At 39.8% G+C, this 22,875-nt stretch overlaps 1 protein-coding gene across 3 annotated transcripts in view; it reads right to left on the minus strand.

The window, feature by feature from the left end:
* The window catches only part of MYLK (myosin light chain kinase), a 196,322-nt gene that overhangs the window by 57,510 nt on the left and 115,937 nt on the right, over window positions 1-22,875 (minus strand). For all 3 annotated transcript variants that reach the window (XM_048309977.1, XM_048309978.1, XM_048309979.1), the window contains 4 exons: window positions 15,773-15,853; window positions 14,526-15,415; window positions 4,766-4,882; window positions 1,323-1,403 (listed from right to left, as the gene is read on the minus strand). In XM_048309977.1, coding sequence (XP_048165934.1) covers window positions 1,323-1,403; window positions 4,766-4,882; window positions 14,526-15,415; window positions 15,773-15,853 — 1,169 coding nt within the window. The remainder of the gene's footprint in view (window positions 1-1,322; window positions 1,404-4,765; window positions 4,883-14,525; window positions 15,416-15,772; window positions 15,854-22,875) is intronic.

Here is a 22,875-nt window from a genome sequence, read left to right on the forward strand (position 1 = left end):
TAGCTTCTGTTTTGCTATCTATGTCCAATTTCAACAAAAACCAAAAGCAAAAGAAGCAGGATGTGGATCAGGCCATATCTCCATATTTAGACTCAGTTCCCAACTCACACCTTCTCCTGGGAAAGCTTCAACTGCTAACGCTGCAGGGAGGATCAGAGGAAATGTGTGTGTTTGTGTGCATAGAAAACACAGTTCAAAACACTATCTCGTGGATATTTAAATGGCTTTAAAATTTTCTTTTCTGTTGATGTTCAATAACAAAATCATTGTTCTTAATTGTTATTATTTATGGCACTTGAAGCTCAAGTGCAGAGGTGGAACATGTCAGTGTGACTCTTCCCTCATCCCCAAAGAGAGGCTGGAGAGAGAGAGAGTTATAATGCTCAGCCAGAAACTCAGAAATAGCTGTAGCCCAGGGCATAGTTTTATGTAAGTCACAATTCCAGAAGCACAATTACTACCTGTGATCATTAATCAGTATAAAACTGCTCTGAGTCCTGCTGAAAGCAGCTGAAAATGTTCTTGCTGGAAGACCAGATTAGAGTTTATTTGTTTTTTGTTTTTTGAGAGAGCTGGATAAAATATTTCATGTTTCCATTAAGCCACTTCTTCACATCTTTTTTAGGAACTCACATGGTAGACATCTTAGATAAACAATTTTCAAAGTCCAGTTTTGATTTAAGAGATATTTGTATCCCTTAATTTCATAAGTGGTACTGGTGTTAGGAATTCCTAAACTGATATTATTGTGCCGCCTTTACCATTTAAAATTTCCTCTTAACCAAATACATGTATGCAGAGTAACAAACATGAGAATTTATAGCTGATTTATTATTTCAGAAAGCATTAAAAGCAAGTTTAGCATTTAGGCTTAAAACAAAGAATGCAAAATTTGCAAAACCACTCTCCATGGCCATGCCAAAAAAGGACAGATTATTCTACAGGACATTCAGTCAAGATGCTTTGCCTACCAATAGTAAAACTTCGTATTGTCTACACAGGATACAACACAAATTGAAGCAAACTATTCGAGTATTTCTGTGCTCTTTGAGAGGCAGCCAAAAATAAATCAGTGTCACAAGTTTATTGCACCATTATGAAAAACAGAGACTAGAGTGGGCGAGGTCTGAACTCACAGTTTGGGCTCTTATTTCTAATCCCCACATGGCAAAAACTCATTTCACATGACTTAAGTGCAAGGCCTAAAGAAACAGCACAGGCTTCTGATACCATGTCTGCAAACAGAAGGGAATGACCACAGAATCCCAAAGCACTCTTTTGTTTCCACTGAAAAGAAAGCAAATCAAATCACAGTCACTTACTCTCTGTTGGCAGCACTGGGGGAAGTGTGGTCTTAGGCTTCTTGGTCTTCTTCTCAGTAGGCTTTGAGGTCTTTGAGGCATCTGCAATCAAAACAAATAATAAAATACAAATCCTATTTGAAAATCAATAATGAAAAAGCTGTCTAATAAAAGGTTTATTTTGGATCTTTCTGCAAAGTTAGAGGAAATTGCTGTCCTTCAGGATTTTAAGAAAAATTTTCTGCAGAGATTTGCTGGAGACTGTCACATTCTGGAAGGAAGAGGGAGCAGAGAGGGAGAAACCCTCTACAAAAGCAGCTGCACTGAAAACCCAAGTAAGCAGCTAGACAAGAGGTACCATGTAAGCTGATAGGTATTTTAGCTGAATAGACCAAATACAATGTGCACAAAGCTGTGTTAGACAGTGCAGAGAAAAGGGAAACAAAGCCATATCGAAACATCATTTCATCCAAAAGAGTCTCTTGCTGTGTAATTCTTTATTCCATTGTTTATGTGATCTATTCAGATTAACCCATTTTGAAGAGTAACATTTCCTCCATGTGTTTAAATCTTTCCAAAAAGATATTATTGGCCAGTGATTTATTCCTAAATAGAAACACCAAAAGGGACACCAGAGGACTCAAGTTTGATGGATTCTAGTATTTTCAGAATTGCACAGCTCTTACCCAGAAACTGCTCATCACTGCAGGCTACACCAGCAGCTAGGAGTCAATAAAGCTCCCTTCCATGTGTATCCCACATGAGATATAAATAAAAGGTGCAACTTTTTTTAAGGCTATTCCAGGCTGAGCATGATCACAGGGCTGGAACACCTCTCCTATGAAGACAGGCTGAGAGAGTTGGGGCTGTTCAGCCTGAAGAGAAGAGGGCTTTGGGGAGATCTTAGAGCCCCTTCTGGTACCTAAGTTGGCTACAAAAGAGCTGGGGAGGGACTTTTCACAAGGATCTGTAGTGCCAAGTCAAGCAGGAATGGCTTTAAGATGAAGGAGGCAAAGTTTAGATTAGATATTAGGAAGAAATTCTTCACTGTGAGGATCATGAGGCACTGACACAGGTTGCCCAAAGAGGTTGTGGACTTCCCATCCCAGGGGGTGTGCAAGCCCAGGCCGGATGGGGCTGTGAGCAACCCGATCTATGGGAAGGAGTCCCTGGCCATGGCAGAGGTTGGAACAAAACTATCTTTAAGGTCCCTTCCAACACAAACCATTCTTGGATTCCATGTCCTATAACGTAAATCCTGACAAGCTCTGCTTATTAGATTGTTTGATCCTGACATTTATCTTTGGAAGAAAGATTATGATTATGGATTATGATCTCAGCAATAGCTGTATCACTTTACAGCTTTCAAATATTCAGCTTTCAGCGGATTTGTGAGTGAGAGAGCTGTTAGCTACCAGAGAATAAGATGACATAAATGTTATGGAAACAGCTATTTTAGTCACCTTCTTCTAGGTGCCAGAGTGTGAAAATTTATCTAAGTTTCCTAAAAAGTTAACAGGGGAAGAGAGAATCTCCTAGTAAATAATTCAGAGAAGGAGGCTGTGTGAGAGGTCAGACACTCAGGTTCTACAGATCTGCCAAGTGAAGTCAAACATTCCTCCATTCTTATTTTGAGTCCATGGTGTCAAAAGAAATGAAATTATTATGATTACTTAGTCTAAAAATCAGCATCTGGGATCCTGAAAGTAGACTGAAGAAGAGGGAAATTTGAACTGTCATTTTATATCACAGTTCTAATTTAAAAATAACAGTCATCCCTTCTGCCAGTCTCAGACATGGGATATCAAATGGCGTCTTTCCTAAATAGCTGGAGTTTTCTATGGTGCCATTCCTCAAAAACCTCTTCTCAGTAGCACGCCAGTGGAGAATGAAAAAGGCAGATGAGGCAGCCAGTATTGGGGTAAGGAATGTGGTCATTCTGGTGCCCAACATGATGTGAGCAGTGAGCTCCTAATGCCGTGGGTGCCACCACCACAGAAAGCCAGACTGCTGAGGTAATGTCATTCACATCATCGGGCAAGGAGCTGACAGCCTCCCATGATCAAGATTTTGCAAGCCAAACTCTACCTGCAGCCTCCTAGAGCATGCATGGTCCAGTGGGAAACTTGAAGTGGGGAAGTATGCTAAGGGAATCTTCAGGAAGAAAAGCAACTACTCGAAGGAGATCAGAAGACAGAGGAAAAACATATAAGTGGCTGAGACATTTAAAAGTTGCTAGGGCAGCTCTAGAGAACTACTGTATGCTAAGCTTTTGATAATCTGATCCTTCAACACTCTGGATCTGTGGTGGTTAAGGTGTTTCAGGTACTAGATTTTGCTTAAAGCCTCTTCTTTGAACTTCAGCACTGACAAAATTTATTACTTTAAATTACAGAACCATAAAAAATAGCTTATTAAATATCTAAGACAGATTATGCTGTGACTGTAATATCACAGAAGGTGCCATTAGAGGTGCCAGTACATTTAATTGTAAGTTTATGTGTAATTAATTCCTTTTCCAATTACATGAAGACTGTCCTTTAGTGAGGAGTTACAGGACCACGTTCTTACCTTGTGTCATACAACATTAGGAAAAAAAGTATAGTTTTCTTTTCTAGACCTCCTGCCACAAATACCACATCTGCAACAGAGCTGTGAAGGTTCAGTACCCAAGCTCCATGTTACTAGGCTTGTTGTCTCATTTTGTGTTCATTTGATTATAATGGCAAGTCTCAGAGTATTCAAAAATAAGTTCACCAGAAGGTGAGTTGATAAGAAGGACATTTGGTTACTTAAAGCCCCTTAAAAAATTTAAACTCCATGGCAGCTTTATAATTCTGTGTCTCGCTGAGCCTCACCTTGGCCTCACCCAAGGCCAAGACTATCTGACAAGAGTACAGTGTCATCAGCATGACCGTGTCTGAAAACAAGTACTTTAGTCAGTAAATTATCCATGTTCTAAGACTATGGAACACAAGGGTTGTTCAGCTGCTAATTTGTTTATTTTTGCTCACTTACGCTAGAAAACCAAATGACCAAACAACTGTGAATGCAAAGAATTGGGGAGTTGTAGAGTGAGAAATATGCCACATGCGGTCCTGAGGCAGACTGACACCTAGGCTCACACGGAGTTTTTATGGGCTCTCAAAGGATGCACACAGCTCAGAAACAAATCTTACAAGTTCAGCTTACTGCTCTAGAAACCTTGTAGAAATACAGTGGGCAGCAGGAGAACAAAGATTTTTCCACAAAGCAACCAGAGCCCTTGGTATGGTACTGTCTCTCTGCTCATGCTCCTTTATGGGAGACATTGAATTATCTATCAACCAAGTGCAGAAGGGAAAGGGGTAGAGTTCTTTTTCTTTTTGTGTATGTAACTAGTTCCCAAATGTTGTTCTTGGGAAATACGTTGGAAAGGAGGAAGTTCTAAGGAAGGGTGTTCTTGTACCCATTACAATACTTACCGTCTACCACCACTTTGCAAGCACATTCAGCTTTCCCTGCTGGGTTCTCAGCTATGCACTTGTACTCGCCCCCATTTTCAGGCATGGCCTTCTCAATGGTCAGTGAGCAGAGTGTCCCTGTACAAAAGAGGGAGAGATCAAATGTATGTTATGCTGCAGTTCACAAAAACTTTAGTGCTAGTAAGGAGCAGAAGGCATCACATGAGCCAGTCCTTCGGTGATCTTCACTGCTAGAAAATGCTGTCCTTAAAAATTCAATCTTATTGGAACCTTATTAATGCTAAATAAATAAAAAATTGAATCTTATTGCTTTTCCCTAGGATACTTCTAGTTGTCCCTGCAGCCCTGAACTGGTTAATGGATAAAGGTAGAGAAGACTCAGAGCAGCACCTCTGCTGCTCTTCTTTGTCTTACAGCAGAGATCAGAAGTCCTCACTCAGGTGACTTTCTTCCAAAAGTGCTCATAGTGTAAGAGCATAAGTAAGAGGGTTACTGTGAAATGCCCATCTGCAATATTTTGATTCAGCCTTGTCTCTAGCACTCCCATGAGCGTTCACATGTATGAGGCCAGAACCTCAGCTTAGTGCCTAAGTTTACAAATGGCACCGAAAGACATTTTCTTTTTGCTTGAATTTCTGAATGAATAACTGCCTGGTATTGTAAAACATCCATTAGAAAGTCCATCATAATAGTCACAATAAAATTTGCCACTGCAACAAATCCATTTCTTTCCAAACAAAATCCCAAAATTTGACTTAATTGGGTTTGCAGAAACAGGATGCGACATAAGCTCGTTATTTACGAAGGGAAGCTTGGTATGACCCAAGGGAAATACATTTCCTCTTAAAAATTAAAACTCTGTGAACCAAAACAGAAGTTGTTCCCAGTAGATGGGGGATGAGGAAGAAGAACTTTGTCCCTTACGTTCACTTGCATTGCTTGGAACGATGAAGTACTTTCCTCTGCAGGGTGAACCCCAGTTAAAATGCTCCACAGTTTCCCCTTCCAAATATCCCTCATTAAGTGAGGGTGAAGTGTGGACTTGCTTTCTTTCTCCTTCCTCATTGGAAAGCTGGGTCTGTCCCCTGAACACAGCCTCAGACACTGTGCATTTCTGCCCACTGCTGTTGGCCTGTCCAGAACACCTCCACTCTCCACTTACCTCCGCTGCAGTAAAACCTTCCCCCTTCCTCCATTTACCTTTCCCACAGTCGTTCCTAATTAATGGCAAGATTGAATAGATGGGTTTTTTTCAGATATTTAACCTCTTTCCTGAGATGTAAGGAAATCTCCCAGCACCTTTCTATGGTAACTGGAAGCTGCCTTCTGCCTTCCAGAGTGCTCAACCCCAGGCTCCACATCAAAGGTATCCCCTGTGATGCGGGAGATGGCACAGGCACAGGTGATACTGGTCCATGAAAAGGACCTTGAAAAGAACTCCTCTCCATCTGAAGAACTTTGGGAATGTACTGGTTCTCTTTGGAGACAAGCTCCATTCGGACATGGCAATTATGCTCTTGGCATTCAGATTTTTCTCTCATTTTAAACTTGGATGTCATTATTCAAGACAAATCTTCTAAAAAACATTCAAATGGTTTCCAACAAATTTGGTTTGCCAGAAACACACAACGATTAGAAGAAAATTATGTTTTCCCCTCTTTATCATCCTCCACAAAATCAAGAAGCTCTAAATAATGACTATTTTCCCCTGAGAAATGATGTGAAAGCTATCTCAGAAGAGGAGCACTGACCCCTCACTCACATGGGCTGTGCGCAGCCAGCCAAAGGGTGAAAAGAAAATCCACATGCCCTCCCTGAAGCAATGCTTTTCCATGAGTCAGGCTGAAGCCAAAAATGTCACGAGCTGCAGTTCCATTCCAAATGGAGGAGAGACAGTAGAAAAGTATTCTTGCAGGCATCTAGCAAATATAAATTCACATGTCTCTGCTGTTTAAAGAGACATTTGGAGAGCAAGCCAAAGATAACTTCCAGTCTAAGAATTTGTAGAAATCTATGTAACATGATTAGAAAACATTGCACATTGAAACTGAAAGATGCTGCTGAAAAAACCAGAAACTATGGAACAAAGACACACACATATGAAGGAGACCTCTGGCCACCTTACTGGAGGAAAGGAGCCTGGCCTGTAAGAATAAATGAATTGTTAAGGAACTGGAACAGTGCAGAATTTACTTTAGCTTCTGCAGGAGTTTTCTACCTGCTCAAAAGCCCTTCCTCAGCTCATTGAAGACTAATGTGACACAGGGTCAACACTCATTTAATGAAGTTATTTTGTGACGAAGGTGAAGGAAATCTGTTCTTTTTCCTCCTAACTCCCACCTCCCTGTGGAAATAATCTGCATCCTATTTTCCTCCACTTCTTTTTTCTCCCCAGGAACTACACTGGAACAGCATATGCAAAGTACATGGGGATTGTTGGGCTTCTTGCTACCACCAAATACAATGGCAGTAGCCCTCCAGTCACTGGAGGAGTGAAGGGAAAATGAGATAATTTGAGTCACGTTCCTTTATATAGCCACTAGTATTTGTGAAACTGTGGACTACTAGGACTAGGTATGAAATTGGCCAATGGATCAGAAAGTATTGGCCAGGTTGGATCAGGAGTATAGGGGGAGGTTGAGGGAGCACGGCTCTAGAAACCTCATTTTCATAGAAAACCAGGGAAAAAACCCAAATCACCGAAACCCAGGCAAAACTTGATAAGATTTCATAAGAACCAGAAACTTCTCAACCAGGCCTATGTTCTGTGATCTAGAGCTACAGTCAATTCCCGGGGCTAGAAGGCCAAAAGTCTTTCAATGAAGTATTTGGTATTTCCTCTGCAAACCCCTTCATGGCCTGAAACAAGATTATTTTCTCAGAACTGCTGGAAAGCCCAGACTGGTTATTCCAGTTGGGTATTCTGAAATCCTGGCAGTTCACAAATCCCAGTCAATTAAAAATACTTGCTATCTATTTTGTCCCCTCAACCCTCTACTTTTTTAGGAACCAGGCCATGGATGATCCTTAAACATTGTCCCAAAGTGCAGGATTGGAATAAACATGAATACTGGAATCTACCACTTAGACATTGGGACTGGTGCAGCTCTAGAAAAGACCTTAGCAGCCACAGAAGCTGATAGTTTACTGGAGACTTTGGGTTAGATACACAAAGCCTTTCCCTTGAATTTTGAGCTATTAAAGGGTTCTCTGACTTACTCAAAAATAGTGCAAGACAGTTTAAAATATCTCTAGGCTTCTGCATTCTTTCCATGAAACTCCACAGAAAGTCAACCTCAGATATAAAACAAATACACAAACCAACAAAAAACAGCTCCTTATTCTCATTCCCCACACTGGCATCTAGCTGGCCAACCTCCTGACTCCTGTCCATGATGCAGACTCAAGTTTATGGCTTTCTCAGTTGTATCCCATGGTATAAAAAAGTATTGTAGAGTATTTAGGCAATATTTATAAACACTCATCTGTGAGAAATTTTGCCTAGGAGACAAAATAATTTTTTAAGGAACTCATTGGCATATAGTGTTAATTTTCTAATAAGTCTTAAATTGTCTGGGAAAGTTTAAATAAGTGCTAGTGTCACAGTTATGTTTAAAAATGAGAAGCTGGTTGACCTTGAAAATATTGACTACAATGACAACAAAAAAACAAGTGAAAAAACCATGTGAATTTCAGAGAAGAAAAAAATGTCAAATGTAATTACTGCTAACTGATAGTTTTAAGGAAAACAATGTAAAAAACCTACTTCCATGATTCATGATATTAGACATTTAACTGGCAAATGCATCTGTGCAAAGGTAATTTTCTTAATCTTTACTGAAATATTTTTCACATTATTCTGCTGTTATTAATGCTACATTACTATATTGATGACATTGATTTAGGAAGACTGAGAACTGCTATAATAAAGATCTCCTAAAGAAGCTGACAAGAGGAAATCATCACTCAGTCTGTTGCTAGTGGATTTCTTCTGTGATCAGACTAGGACCCAAGCTATTAAATATTTTAATCTATGATGTGGAAGTACTCATAAATTAACTTTTATAAATTTACAGATGCTAGAAAGAATCTTGCAAAGGAAAAAGTCAGAAAGAGAAGAAAGAGGACAGTCCTCATAAACTATCTCATTTACTTGTTGAGTCCCATTCAGTCAAAGAAAATGGGGCTTGAGATAGTGAAAAGACAAGCAATGATGGCAGCAAGGGATGCTGAATACTCAGAAGGCTTAAAGGTTGAACAGAGAAATGGCAAACATGAGCTCCGACACTGTGAGGTAGGAAGAGGACCAATAACCTCCAGTAAGGGCAGCAACAGGAAGGTGACCTCCATCTCACTGATGCTGATACCCACACATGATTCTGCTGCTGTTTTATAACAGGATAATAAACCAACAAACAGCAACTGGAGAGGAGGTATTGAAAAGAAAACCAAATCAAAACAAACCCAAGCCTCCAAGGGCTGGATGAAGCACATCATGCAGAAAAAGTTAGTAAGAGCTTGACTTGTCAAATTTAAAAAAAAAAGAGAACGATATCTTGGTTACAAGAGTCAAAGCCATTCTATCCAGTTAGAAATAAGGCATTGTTTTGTTTCTTGATTTAGTAACAAAACTCTTACTAGAAGAGTTAGACATTGCAATAAATTACCAGTGGTTATAGCAGATGTCTCTCTTTTGCTGTATTTAAATTCACACTACATGCATTTTCTGGAAGAAGATAGATTCAGACATAAATGAAAGAGGGAAATGTGGCCTGTGAAAAACATGGTGTTGTGTCGGAAATGATGATCTCCCTAGACTTAGACGTTCTGAAGAAGCTTTTGTAAGGTGCAAAATCCATCTACTTTCAGCAGTACATAAAGTCATGTTAATTACACACCAAATTCTTGCTCAAAGTTAATTAGAAAGAAAACAAAAAAGTCATGGCAGATCCTAGTTAGACTGGCAGACACAGACTTGCACAACTCATAGGAAGATTTAGGAGTTATGTTAAGTCACAGGAAAGTTGTTAAGGCATTATTGCTAATAAGATTTCTAAATCTTTATGCTGCCAAGAAACTTGGGAAGAAAAGAATGCTGGCTTAGACAAAGCAATACAAACTCAGGGCATTTTCTAAACGACACCATCACTGCTACCTGAGACTATATTAGACAGTTCCTCTTCCATCTATATAGTCACATAGTAATAAATCTATGCAAACATAGCAGACCAAGCTGACTTTAAAAATTACAAGTTTGCCAGTTTTGGCTTGTATTCACTGTATACCTCAGCTGACCAGTTTACTAAGGATGCTGGCTTGCAAAGCCCTTTCACTACCATCTTATGGAACAACTTTTGGAACCATGCAAGAACGTTCTCCATGGATTTTCTGTCCAAGAGTGAGTCACACAGCAGGACAGTAGCACGGGGCCCTGCTGGGCCAGTGCTATACAAGTGTAAAACAAAATGGGTCCTTCTCTAGAGAGTTCACCGTGTGAGGAAAATTGTTCTACTCAGTCCTTATATGTCTAACTTCACTGCAGTGTCTGCTAGAGCCTTCTTAAAAATGTTTTTCCAAACAAAAAGCCCCCCATAACTTCAAACAAAGAAGTCTCTCATATTAAAGTGCCTCTTAACCATGCATCATCTACCCCATATCATATAATGCTCTAATTTATGAGTACCGTCTTTTTATTGTTAGTAACAATTTATTTTGATCTTTCACGGGCAAAAAGCACATTATTATCTATCTCAGGAATGTAGATAATTGCACTCTGACAAGTTTAAAAGAAGGAAAATATAAAATCAAACCATTAATAAAATTGTACCATGTCAGAAAAACAGTGCAAGAGCTCACTTTATAATAAAAATGATACATTAGGCAAAAAATCATGCCAATCAACCAACAGAGTACTATTTAGGGAGCTGTTAAAAGGAATGGAAGAACAAGTGTACTGATGTTCATGATTTCAAAGGGAAAATAGTTGAAATGAAAATGGAAGGAATGTGACATGATATTAGCTATTGTTGTGATTGTGACATAGAGGATAATGCTGCCCAGATTCTGACTTCCAACTAAATTTAACCCTGGAATAATGGAATACATTGCAAGCCCCAGATGAACTACCAGAACACAGCACAAGTACTGCATAAATATGCCGGCAGATGAAGGTCTTTTTTGGAGCAGGGTTTAGCTTTTCTTTTGGCAAAGGCCTTACTAGTCAGAGACTATTCTGATGCTGGTGTTTGTATGCAGGCTTCTCCAATGGTACAGGAGCATGGATAACACTCTCCCTTCTTCTGCACTCCAATGGCTAAACTGCCTTGGGTGGCCAATTTAGTGTCAGTCAGGCTCTGCAAGCACAGAGGAGACCTGTGAACAGCATTGTTTCTAAGAGCCTCACTATCAACTAGGAAAAATATGCCAAGGAAAGTTATTTTCAGTGAGTGACAAAGGGACATCGTTTTACATAGTTTGCCTGTCCTGTCAACTTGTTACACACATAAGTTTGACCTTCCTGGCCAAATATGCCACTGTTTAATCACATGCTCCTGAGGCTGGATTTTATGTATTTATCTTCACAATTTATTTGGCATCAGGAGATGAGCAATCTGCTGTCTCTTTTTGCCTTTTTTTTTTCCTCCTGTCTTTTGGGAATGACAGAGAGGAATAATTCAATTTCCAAACCACAAATACATGGCATTCTGGAGGTTCATGCATTACTTACACTAACAAGTTTGTGGGACAGTATTCCATACTAAGATGGGCTAGTAGTGTGGCTAAGAAGCAGATGGACATGCATTACACTAGATAGAGAATTTTCCAGTATCCAACTCATTAAGAACACATAAGTTATTGTGAAATACCTCTGGAGAATCTGGAAACCCCCCTCCCGTGGTCACCATCATACATCACAGCAGCACAAAAGCAGTCGGTGAAATAGCTAAGAACAGATCTAGTCTATCCTCTTCCATAGTGGATTTTGTTGCTGAACACAAGAGGAGCAAGATCACACCAAAGAAATAAAAAATGGCTCTGCAAGACCTAAACCCACTAAGGTTAGCTAGGTCTGTTTGCTCTGAATTCCTCTTCTTCCCCACAGACTCAACCTTCTTTCAGCTGAGGGTGACACTAGAGCATTATCTCCATGGCCCATTAAATGCTGCTCCAAGCTTTGCCAAAGGCACTGCTGCTGAAGGAATGACACCTGTGCGAGTGACAAAGTTGGATTTTCAGTGTTTGGGGCAAAGGATGAACACTGGGACTTTGGCTTTGGCCTGCTGTGTACTGCATCCAGTGTTACTGTCTTTAAAGCTGCACCAAACACTATCTATGAGACTAATCCATACAGTTTCCCTATTGAACAGTATTTCCTGATACTGAATGAATTTGCAGTTTCTCAGTTCTAGTCTGTTACTCCAGTTGTTCTTTCTCCTCCCTTGGCTCCCTCAAGTATGTATGTGGTCCTAATTAGGGAAAAAGTGAAAATTGAATCTCTATGAAATCTGGAACTTACTTAAAGTATCATGCATACCTAGTTAATTACTTAATAGTTGGCATGAAAGCATCCTACAGTGAGAGAGCAGCAACACATTCTTCTCCGAGTGCCAAAGCTAGCAGGTACTGTCAGGAAAAAACCCCAATAGACCATCATGCAATGCACCCTCTCAGTGTACTAGAGGGTATGTAATGAGGTTTAAAAAAAAATAGTTCTAATCCTCATTCCTTGTCTTTCCATTAAAGGAAAAAACTTACATCCCTGTGTAATAAGTCTTTCTAAGATCCTCTGTAAATATGTGCCAAAGAAAGCCTGACTTTGAAGTACTGATAACACTGACTGCTAAGCATGATACAAGTGTAAAAGTGCAGGTACAAGTGGAACACAAGGACAGTGTCTGCACCCCCTGCAAGAAGCTGTCCTGGAACAGTAGATTCCTTATGCAGTGCTGACCTTTGATCCTGACCTCAGTGGACAGCACTGCTAGTGTATGACACCCTGGACCGTCACCCAGCCCAGACAAACTGGATGGGAAAAGTCTCATTCCCTGCTCAGGCAGGTGGCAGGGCATTTCTGGACATCAGGATCACTTCACCATAAACAGCTACACCAGATTTGCAGCTCCACAGTACCATTTTATAGAGTGAATATGAGTTGGGGGATTATAACAATCAATTACTCAGATTATTTCAGTTAAGAAAACAGCTTTCTGCAGCACCATAACATCAAAGCTTTGGGACTTTAGGAGGCTTTTCTGCAGCACCATAACACCAAAACTCAGCAGCTTTGGTACAGAGATGCTGTCTATCTGATGTAATTTGACAGGAGTCATGGAACTTGGGGATGTATAATTTCTTTTCCACTCTGGGCAACTCCAAGAAAAGCCTTGAAATCTTGCTTCCAGCATAAGGCTAGCTAAACTGACTGATTCTGTCAGTCCTTTTCATATGAATGGCATTTCCACCAGCCAATGTTTCCTCATGTACATGACACTTATCCTTATTCTATGGAGTTCCCCTAGGTGAAAATCAACATGTACTCACAAAATAAAAACATTTTGCTACTTCAGACACAGACCAGACACAATGCACTTGCTACCATCTCCCTTTCTCCATCTATTTATTTTAGTATCTCCTTAATGCATTACTTGAGTACCCCAACCCTTTCTGAAAACAATGCTGTTTCTGACTGCATCCACTTCAGGAGAATGCTTGTGCTACTCTGCTTGGAACACTGCACAAGGATTCACTAGTTGTGCTGAACTATTCTGCATATTAATTTGGATCTCATTTGGTAACACTAAAAATAGCCTGGATTAAATGAAGGAAGATTCAAAAGTAAGAGTGCAGACCCCTGTGTCAAGCTGTAATTCGTACTGTGAACATGAACTTTTTTGCTACAATACACTAGAGGATACCATTCTTAGACGATTCCCTCAGTGTTTTATGGAGCACATATGAAGTAAAGAAGTTTTTTTGTGCTATCAATTGTCCTTCCTTCCTATTTTTGTGCCAAGGAAAATATATTTTGTCTAGATACAACATTAATGCAAAAAAACCCAATCTAGTAGGGTTTGATCATCCAAAATCTGAAATATAAAGGAACGCTCAGTTTGAAAACAATAAGTATTTCCTCTAGTGACTTCTACCAAATTCTACACAGTTTTGAAGTTACTTAAAAGTCACCAAGACAGTGGAGTTCAAATATTTCAGTGCTTGTAACGGCAATAGGAGCATCTGTGGTGGGGCATTAAATACACTGGAAATCTGTTCTCAACTCTGACCTTAACTTGTATTTGTAGTAATTTCTTTCTATGACACAACCCCTCTTTGCTTCTGTGTTTCCTATTGCAATAAAAAGCCTGAAATACTAAACATACAGAAGAATTAAATTAGAGTTTATAAACCAGAAATAATATTATTATGTTTTCAATGTTCTAAATCCTTAAAGTTCAGTTTAAATAAGCAGCATGTACCAGCTCCTTAAACAGCATTAGCAATGTAAACAGCAGTTAAAAATGCAAGAAGTTCAACTTTATAAAACTTACATCTGCAGGCTGTTAAAGGGGAATCTGCAAGAAATGTCAAACAATATTGTTCCTTGTGTACTCCACTGAAATAACAAGAAAGCTGCATCTGGGAATAGTTACTGGCACAGGACTTAAATAAAGTATTGCATTACCTTTAATGAACTAAATATTATTAATCAAGAGCCAGATATAACAGCGTGCCATCCAGCTGGCTTGTAATGCAATTAATTTACCTTCTTGGGAGATGACAGTGGACTTTGATGATTTGATGGCTTTGCTATCTAGAGTCCAGGTGACAGCTGCAGGAGGATCAGAGGAAATCCGACATTGTAAGACCAATTTTTCACCATCAGCTACTTGAGCATCCTGAAGCTTCTCTGTAAAGGAGGGTGCTGTTCCTTTGCTTGCTGGTGGTTTGCTTGCTGGTGTTTTGTTTTCAGGTTTTTTCCCAATTATTCCGCCATCCACCACTGCACACCCATGTTCACAGTTTCTGTCATTCTTCTCCTCTTTTTTCACTGCTGGTTTGGCAACAGGGGCTTGAGAATTGGGGGTCGCATTCTGGGCTTCAGAGTTGGTGCGAGCATTTGGTGCTGGGGTGCCAGCGTTGCCATTCGCTGCAGGTGGCTTTTTCTTGGAGCCCAGCACCGACCTGAAATCTGTAACTGCAGGTTTAGGAGGTGGTGCCTTCTCTGGCAATGGGGTTTTTGGGGTGCCCTTCTTGGCCAGCACAGAGCGGAAGTCCACCTGCTGGGGAGCATGGACTTTCCTCTCCTCCTCTGACAAGGTCTTGGGTTTGACCTGCCGCTGCAGGTTTGCTCGGAAGTCCATTTGCTCAGCTGGGATTTCTTTCAGTTCCTCCTCAGAAAAACTTTTGGTGCTGACTTTCTTGCCTAAAATATCACGGAAATCAAGTTGTTCAGCTTCCTGCTGCCTCAGGCTCTCCTCTGTGTGCTCCCGAGTCTCCACTCGCCTCTTCAGCACGCCTCGGACGTCTTCCTGCTCTTCCTCAGCTACTCTGGTTACACTGCTGTTCTTTTTGAAGCCACTTGTTCTACCAAATGTTAGTTTACCATGATCTCCACCATCTCTTTGCTCTCCAGAGCTGGCTGATTCCCTCCCACTATGATCCGAAAAAGAAAAGAAAGAGAGCCAGGAAAGGGGCTGGTTTAAAAATGTCAGGGAACAATCTCAGAGCAGGAACAAAATGTGTTTATAGAAGGGGAGGTTGATTAGAGGAGCATACTCCATTAGTTTATTGCATCAATGATGACTTCAGGAGCCATATAAGGGCACAAACAAAAAAGATCTTCTCCACTCTGGCTTGGTAAAATGTGCTTAGCTTGTATGATGAAAACAATTTGTTAGGTCACATTTGGGGATTAGGTTGAACAGCAGCCAGCCTGGGTCTGTAAGGGCAGGGAATTAACAGAGCAAAAAATAGAACCCACCCATGCAAGTCCCTGGGAAAAATACTCACTCTCTGAGCATTTCTGCTGTGGAAGCTGAACTCTCCCGCAGCATCAGAGACACCTGGCAGCTGCATTCTCCAACTTGGTTCCTGAAATATTTAAGTGAAATCAGAAAAACAGGGGTTTCTTCCTCTGCAACTTGCCTGAGCTAAGTGATTGTGTATTGCACTAGAGCAGCTCAAACCCAGTGTGGCATTCTTGTTTTCTATGCCCAGCATTGTGGGGATTGACTGAATGGATTTGGTCCCCTTATATTTGGAGCCAAGCTAACTCAAATAGCTTTTACTGATCTGTTGCTATCTGCACTGGGAACAACATACTCCCTGAACAAAATTCAAAGCAATTTACAGAATGAAGCAGCTGCAAACAAACAAGCTAAAGGAAAATAAATACAAAAGCTGGAAAATCAAGACAGAAGAAAGGGCTATTTTGCAAAGCTGAAAATCTTTCCAACTCTGCCTACTGTTTATTTATTCAAACCCCAGCTCTTAAGTTTTCTAATGTTAAGATATTAAAAACAGGGTCTCATTTCCTTCCCTCCCCTCTGGCCCAGCCAATCAGCAAAACCCATCTACATGGATTGCTCCAGCCTGTACATGTTTATATTAAAAAACATAAAAGTGTCACCATATATGGTGCTGAGTACTTATTCTTCCTTTTGCAGAGGAATACCACGGATGCCTTCTGGAAAGGGCTCCCATTAAAGAATTCATTTAAAGTGCTCCCCGCTCCCCTGCAGCTCCCTCCCTCCAGCAGATATATATCATTCTTTTAGCCCCAAACAGCTCTTCTCTGCTTAACACAGGAGATGCCAAAAGCAAAATTTAACTCCCCCAGGGCAGCAGTTGTGTAACTATCGCCACCATTCCCCTGACTGCTATTAAAAAACCAGACTTGAATTGATTGAGGACTAGAGATATCTTTTATTAGTGAGCACACTTCTGTCCTTCCCAGTTTAAGTATAAGCTTGTAAATGGACTAGAAAGCCCTGGATTATTTGTCTTTTTTGAACAAAAATAATTTTTGCTATTGAAAACATTTCCTGGACATGAGCAAAACACATGTGTGTTGGAGGGGAGGAGGGAAAGAGAGGCAGGTTTTCCCAGCTGTGTTCTGCTTTGAACTTGCTAGATAAGAGCACCTTCAAGTCCACTTAGCCCTGAAGTTTAAAACATGGACTCAGGACTGTTAGCTTGCCATAAATATATTGTCTGGCCTGGTTTTTAAATAGAGCATGGAAATACTTTCCTAGATATGGTACTGTTTGGGTGAGGAAAACCCTATAATTTCACCCATTTTTAACTTGCAGCAAAGGCAAGATAATTAACACAGATCACAGAATCACAGATTCAGCACAAAGCTTTGTCTTTATAGGAGCAATTAGTGCCATCACCTTCTCAGAAAGATTTCCCTTGATTTCTATTGCTTCAGAAAAAGAAACAGTGGATCAGCCTAATATAAAAACTACAAAGAATTGGAGGCTTTGATCAAAATAGCTGGATTTCAAAGTAAAGGCCCTGCTGTTGGAAATATATCTTATTTGACCTTAAGACCACTAACAACAAGAAACCAAGGAAATGTTTTTAACAGTTTTATATCCAGTAAGTCAGAATATGTACACTACAAACTGCTATTGAAGGCAATCAATGAGGACAGCATTGAAAGCCACAACCCTCATTTCCTCCAATACAAAAAAAACTGGATAACATCTGAGTACCAAACAGAAACTGTCCAAAGGGCAGGAGAGGATCCAAGTCAATGCAGAGAGTATTTAACTCAGTCCTGCACTGGAGACATGCCATTCTTACTCTTATGGGTGGCCTCCATTTGGAAGCAAGAGAAACAGACAGAAATCAAGACAAATGGAAAGATAAATAAAAAAAATAGCATGTCCCCCCCTCCCAACATACTGATTGGCATAAAGTTATGGCAGGGTACCAACATTGCTGCAAACCTGTTGTTTTCAAATAATGCATTTCAAACCAGGACCTTTTACGGCTATAGGAAGTCATGAAGTTTTTTTCCCTGCTTCTCCAAAGTTTTTAAGGAAAGAAGACACACTCTGGAACTGCTCATTCACCAGTGCTGCAAGGCTTTAACAGGCTGTTGGCTTACCTGAAGATCCCTCCTGTTCAGGACTTAAAACCAGTCCAAAGTTGACAAAGGACAAGCCATGCATGCTTAAGTATAGACAATTTTCAGAGTACATTAAATGTTGAGGTACCCCTGCTCAGCTTCTGTCATGACTGTCTGGCAAAAAATATTTGTCCACAAGAATTGTGTCACTAGTGGGAGAGGTTGAAGTAACAGAGACAGCACTGTCCCAGGAGAGGAATTCAGGGATACTGAATGTGGTCCTGACCACTGTGAAGAATGGTAGCATTTCTGCAGAACCCATTTCTGCAATGCATCCTTCCCTCTGCAAATTCTTCGCATATGCAAAGAAGCAAATAGGGCAGGCAAAGTAAATCCTTCTAAAGCAAGCTATTTTTCACAGGGTTTGAAAAATAAAGGAGGGGGGAAGAAAGTAGGAGAGCATTTTGTTCTTTCTATTTTTAAAACCTTGGGAAGCACTTACAAATTATGGCAACAGTGGGACATACAAGTACCTAGATGGAAAAATGATTCAAAAAATAGTTTTTTTGATCTTATGATTACTGATTCAAGTGAATGGCTGAAAACTGGACTAGTGGACACAAACCTTGAGTCTGTGTCTGCTCAAAAGTGTAGCATTCCTAGGGCAAGTCCTGTTCCCAGTGAAATCAAACTGATGATTTTAGGAGTAGGGAGAACATACTTTCATCTTTGAATTCAGTGGCTGTGTCTAAAAAGGTGAAGTGAAAAACACTGACCCACCTTGGAGATCACAGGATAGAAAAAGAGAAACAAGCCAAGAAAAATTAAGAAGGATTGGGTGATTTAGATACCAATTTCAATCAAGAATAATTCTGGAACCTCGGTACATATTTTTACATTTACACAATTTTAGAATCTAGGCAAGACAAAGATACATAGGGGCAGTTAGGAAAAACAGAGCCTTGCAGTACATGGGAATATCTTCAAGTCTTTCACGTCTCTGCTGTTTTGAGTCTGGGCAATAGCAATATTACTGGTGCAGCTTGAGGTTCTCTGTGTTGGCATTTTATCAACAAAACCCTAGACACAGACAGATCTTAGTGGCTCTGTTATTGTGGAATAATAGTAGACATGGATAAAACCTATGCTTAGTAGCTTTGCTGTGAAGAAGTGCCTGGAAGTGTTGACTTTTGCAGGACTGTTCTGTAGAATGCTCATACACAAGACTTATCTTTAAAATGTCAAGGAATAATAATAATAAAGCCCACCAAAAACAAATAAAACCCCAGCTGCAAAGCCTGAGGCAATTTTAAAAATAGCTCGGTGTCCTATTGTGGGATCAGTTTTCCCTGGAATGGCTTTTATGTTCAAAATATCTTGAAATACTAGTTTCTTGGCAGAACCTACTCAAATATTTTCACTGAACCTTAGATGAGACTTATTGTCTGCATGTCCCTAGGAAGCACTCTCTGGAGGAACAGGAAAAAAGGCACTTGTAATTATACTGGGGGGATGTACTGAAATTTCCTACCAGCCTACCAAGTGTGAAATAAATATTGCAGAGTAAATTACATTTTTTCAAGAATGAACTGAAAGGGGCAAATAAGTTGATCCCTACTTTTAGCTGGTGCTTCAGTGCAGGTAATGGCAAAGCCTCAGAAGGAGGTTTTGCAGCTTTTCTGTGAGTTAAATGCAGAGAGTCCAGACTCCATGAAGCTTTTGACCCAAAGAAAGCAACTAATCTACTGGATCACAACTTTAGCTGATATAAAGCAGAGCAGCTCTACTGGCTTCAAAGAGGATGCGCTGTTTTACCTCACTTGAGGGTTTTGCCAAAAGCTTTTTGTGCTTGAAAGAACAATAATTTCATTTGCATTTTACAGCACTGAGTGGGAGAATGGAACAAGAAAGGGTCATGGTTTTCTTCTCTAAAAATAGACAATGTTTTGATAGGAGAAAACAGGGTTTGCAAACTGAATTTTAAAGAAAGACAGAACTGTTGAGAGTAATGAAATGTAATCTTAGGAGTCCTTTTCATATAACCTAAATTGCAGAGTATTCAAGGTACCACTGATTTGTAAAATGAATGTTTTTCCCTGATTTTAAGCAGACTATCAAAATATCTAAATCAATACTGATCAACACTAACCAAACTTTTATGGAAGACGGAGTAGGGGAGAAGAGAAATATTTAATGTCTGAGAAGACAAAGGTTAACAAAGCAGATGATTTCTTTAAGGAGCTGCGGGATGATTTCTGAGGTCTCTCATGTTGACTGTATTGCTATAAAGATAGAGGTTTTGCTCAACAAACAGAGTGTGTGTCCAGTTCTTGCAGGTTTTTTTGTTTATCTCTCCATTTATGATGTATACTCTGAGTGAAAGAATGTAGAAAAGTCATATTGGGATAACAGGATACCAGCAGCTGCATCACTGGAAGGATGCAAAGAACAGGAGGGAAAATAGATATCTATGTTTTTATGAATAAGGAAAAGGATTTTTATTTTCCATTTTAAGGATTTGCAGGCTTTAAAGTGTCCAAATTTCAATAGATGAACTGCAGTATTGGGTGAATCTCTTCTGCTTTTAATATTTATGCAACACTCTTTCTCTAGGCCTGAGACATAACAGGCTCAATGAAACATTATTAGGACAATTAAACTGAAAGATGCAAATGTAGAGGAATCATAGGCTACTCTGCTAAAAGCCAGACTTAGAAGTCTGCTAAACAGTAAAAGGCAAAGCAAAGATGTATTCTAAATAATGCTGAGGGATGGTAAGACAGAAAGCCAATGAGCAATCACGGATGGATCACACTAGGATCACACTGGGCTCCATGTCCTTGTCAGCCCACTCTGACTAAAGAAGAAAGAACCAGCAAGAAAAAAACAGATCTTTTGTTAAACCCACATTTTTAAGACCAGAGTTTTAATTTGTGAGCACCCAACACAAAAGGAGAATTGTGCAGGTATTAGGACAGAATTTAGAGCTTAAGAATAATGGAGAAGGAAATTGGAAAATAAATAACACTAGTAGGAAACCATGCCCGGACTAAATTAAGAGAGTTGGAGAAGGAATGACTCCCTAAGAGCAGCTATGTAACCTGCTTCTAAAATTAATATGTGAAAAGGAGGTGCACATTTCATTTGAAATGAAAATGATTATGTTTAAAAATAGCCTACTGTATCCTCTATAAACTCTTCAGTGAATTGACTTGTGTTTTCTCAGTTATTCCATATTTTTAATGGACTTTGTAGGAGTTTTTGAGAGAAAGACACAAAACACAGCTCTCTTCCTCTCAGATATTGTTAAAACTGTTTCTGAATATATAAACAATTCTCAATCAAGTATTCAAGACAAATGCAGACAGTTCAACAGCTATTTAGACAAGACTATTTAGTACTGAAAATTATTGTAACGCTATTGCAAACTTGAAGTTACACAGCTGACCTTTGGCTCCTTGGATATGCCTGAGGCTGTTACCTCTCTGTTACTCATAGCACATAACCAGTACCTAAAAACATATGACTTTCTTTCCCTGAACATTAACTGGAATTTTACAAATGACAGCAGGGTAAAATGAGGTATCAGCATTCCCTTTGCTCTAATTGCAGCACAGCTTTACTCATTACGAATTAGAAAAAGCCAACATGAATGCACTGATCTTTGTGAGATCCCCAGCTATTTCTCCAGTGAAAGGATTAGGGAATAGCTGCAACTAGCATGTAATCTGCTGTGTTGCTTTCTAGCTACAACTTTACTTTTTCTCCTTCCCTTGCTAATTTTCTGAAATAATTTATTTTCTAAGTGTACATTCTAGAGTTATGATATTGTCAGGCTTCCACTTTGGAAAAAGGTCTCCAGTGATGAATTTGGCCTGAGTGATCACCAACTACAGCTGATCATTATGGCCAACTTCCTACATCCGTCCCAACAAAATCCTCCACAAAGCTCTCTTGGCTCTCCTTTATCCTCTTTCATTCTTCCCTCCCTGAAGTTTTGCTGAAATATCTCATTCTCTTCTCAGTTCAAGTGAAACCACCTGCATATCATAAGAGAAGATGCCCATGCCCAGGGCACACACACTGAAGTGTGGAAATGTGCCAGCAGAAGATAGCAATTCTCACAGTTTCTGCTCTCTCCTGTTGAGGTTGGTGACCTGAATGAAATTGAACTGGCATTTCTAGTCCTGCCAGAGGTACCGAGTGCTAGAAACACCCCTGATCCCCAAAGTAACATAAATGCAAGGATTTCTGTAGACATGAACCTGCACAAATCAGCATTATGAATGTCCCAGATGACCTGGGACAGTTGCAAACAAGCCAGTTCTGAAATGAGCCAGTTCACAACTTACTGCAGACTCCAAAGGGCCTAAATCTACTGGAGAGCTGATTTGCAAGAAGGTCATAGCACATGCAGCTGTACCTATATAAATGTTATTAATAAGACTTGAAATTAAGTGTAGAAAAACGTTATTATAGGAAATCTTGATATTCAACACCTATAACTTTCTAAGCCACCCTTTTCTGGTGAAAAGTGAGTGACTCATCTGACTTTAAATACTAAAATATACTACTGAACTTAGTTAGTGTCTGCCTGTGATAGTCTATGGAAACATGCTTTTGAGCTAGGAGGCATCTACACAGTGACATATCCATCATTTGGGCCACACTGGCTGGAAAACAAACTGTAACTATAAAAAATTAAACTCATTGTTTACAAGCTAAATAGCTTGAGTTTATTAAGAAATTCCCTCCCTCCTTGTATTAAGAAGATATGAGTAATTTATTTGCAAGTCGGCAAAGGACAATTCAGACTACTGCACCTGGACTAAAAAGTTAGTGTGTGCAGCAAACCAGATAATTTTCTTCCAGTGTAATGCATTCAAATGTCCATGATGACTAAGTAATTTTCATAAAGAAAGGCATAAACATTAGCCAAGTAAAGCAACTGCATCTATGCACAGTAAATAGCCTGGAATGATAACATCACCTTAAAGTTTTACACTATGTTTTCTACAGCCACATAGGTGATATG

This window comes from Corvus hawaiiensis, chromosome 7 (assembly GCF_020740725.1).
Source record: "Corvus hawaiiensis isolate bCorHaw1 chromosome 7, bCorHaw1.pri.cur, whole genome shotgun sequence".
NCBI classification, from domain to species: domain Eukaryota; kingdom Metazoa; phylum Chordata; class Aves; order Passeriformes; family Corvidae; genus Corvus; species Corvus hawaiiensis.